This window comes from Acomys russatus, chromosome 24 (assembly GCF_903995435.1).
Source record: "Acomys russatus chromosome 24, mAcoRus1.1, whole genome shotgun sequence".
NCBI classification, from domain to species: domain Eukaryota; kingdom Metazoa; phylum Chordata; class Mammalia; order Rodentia; family Muridae; genus Acomys; species Acomys russatus.
Genome location: NC_067160.1, coordinates 31,950,622 through 31,952,085, shown reverse-complemented (window position 1 = coordinate 31,952,085; position 1,464 = coordinate 31,950,622). Strand labels below are relative to the sequence as shown.

General features: G+C 43.8%; 1 protein-coding gene across 1 annotated transcript; it reads left to right on the top strand.

Annotated features, from left to right (window-relative positions):
* Positions 1-542: 542 nt before the first annotated feature.
* Positions 543-989, top strand: LOC127207073 (ubiquitin-conjugating enzyme E2 L3-like). Its single transcript, XM_051166375.1, has one exon. The coding sequence runs from the start codon at positions 543-545 to the stop codon at positions 987-989; it is 447 nt and encodes a 148-aa protein (XP_051022332.1).
* The last annotated feature ends 475 nt before the right edge of the window (positions 990-1,464 follow it).

Genomic DNA, 1,464 nt, shown 5'->3' with positions numbered 1-1,464 from the left:
TGATTTCAGGGCTAACCACTTGTTATCTTTGTTATTTGATAATCAATTAATGATCTCAATTTTGGGGAAGACTTTTTCTTTCCTTCTAAGTATTTTATTCCTTAGCTGCCTGTAGTTCCTTGTCTTGGGTATGATATTTTTCTCTTTCCACATCAGCATGCCTGTTAGAACAGTCATTGTTCAGTCAGTGACATTGGTAAGGGTTCGTGGGTGTAGCTTCCCTTTCATTTCTCAGAGACACAATTTTACCACAGAGCTCCTGGTCCTCCGGTTCTAACAATCTTTTCTCTCCCTTCCATGATGTTCCCTGAGCTTTAGGTGAAGGAGTGATGTTGTACATGTGTCCATTTGAGTCAGACACCCACAGCCAGTTTTTCTCTGCATTTTCAACAGTTGTGGTTTACTTTAATGGTCTCTGTCTGTTGCAAAAAGGAGCTCTTTTCTGAGAGACGAGAGCCACACTTGTCTGTGGCTGTAAGAATAATGACTCAAGCCCCTTCATCAGCCTCCTGCTGGCAGCCATCTTGGATCTGGTGCTGCTGATGAAGGAGCTTGAAGAGATCCGCAAATGTGGAATGAAAAACTTCCGTAACATCCAGGTTGATGAAGCTAATTTATTGACTTGGCAAGGGCTTATTGTTCCTGACAACCCTCCACATGATAAGGGGGCCTTCAGAATCGAAATCAACTTTCCAGCAGAGTTTCCATTTGAACCACCCAAGATCATATTTAAAACAAAGATCTACCACCCTGATATCGATGAGAAGGGGCAGGTCGGTCTGCCAGCAGTTAGTGCTGAAAACTGGAAGCCAGCCACCAAGACTGACCAACTGATCCAGTCCCTCGTAGCACTGGTGAACGACCCCCAGCCCGAGCACCCACTCCGGGCTGACCTAGCTGAAGAATACTCTAAGGACCGTAAAAAAAAATTCTGTAAGAATGCTGATGAGTTTACAAAGAAATATGGAGGAAAGCGACCTGTGAACTAAAATCTGCCATGAGTGAGTCCAGCAAATTTGAGCAGAGGCCCCGAGCAGTGCACTCAGATACCCGCAAAGCAGGACTCTGTGCTGCCTTGTGGTAGTTACTAACTTTACAGTTTTCTTAATCAAAAGTGGTCTAGGTACTCTGTAACGAAGGATTAAAAAATTCAGACGTTCTAAAAAAAATGACTTAGAATGCAATTAGTGCTTATGGTGGTTTTTGCATAGGTTCCAAGTGTTCATAGGGTCTCCTCTAAGAGACATGGCATCTCAATCCTTGAGCAGTTGGCTAGGTTTCCAGCATTATACATGAGTGTGCCTTACATCCAATTGGACAGCATTGGTTACCAGCAAGGTATGCATGCCACCATTGCACCTTAGGAATATCTTGCCACGATGGTCATTTGGTCTGAGTGAGTATGGGTGGCATCTCATTGTTTAGCTTTGCCTTTTCCTAGTGACTGTTGATGTGGAATGTCTT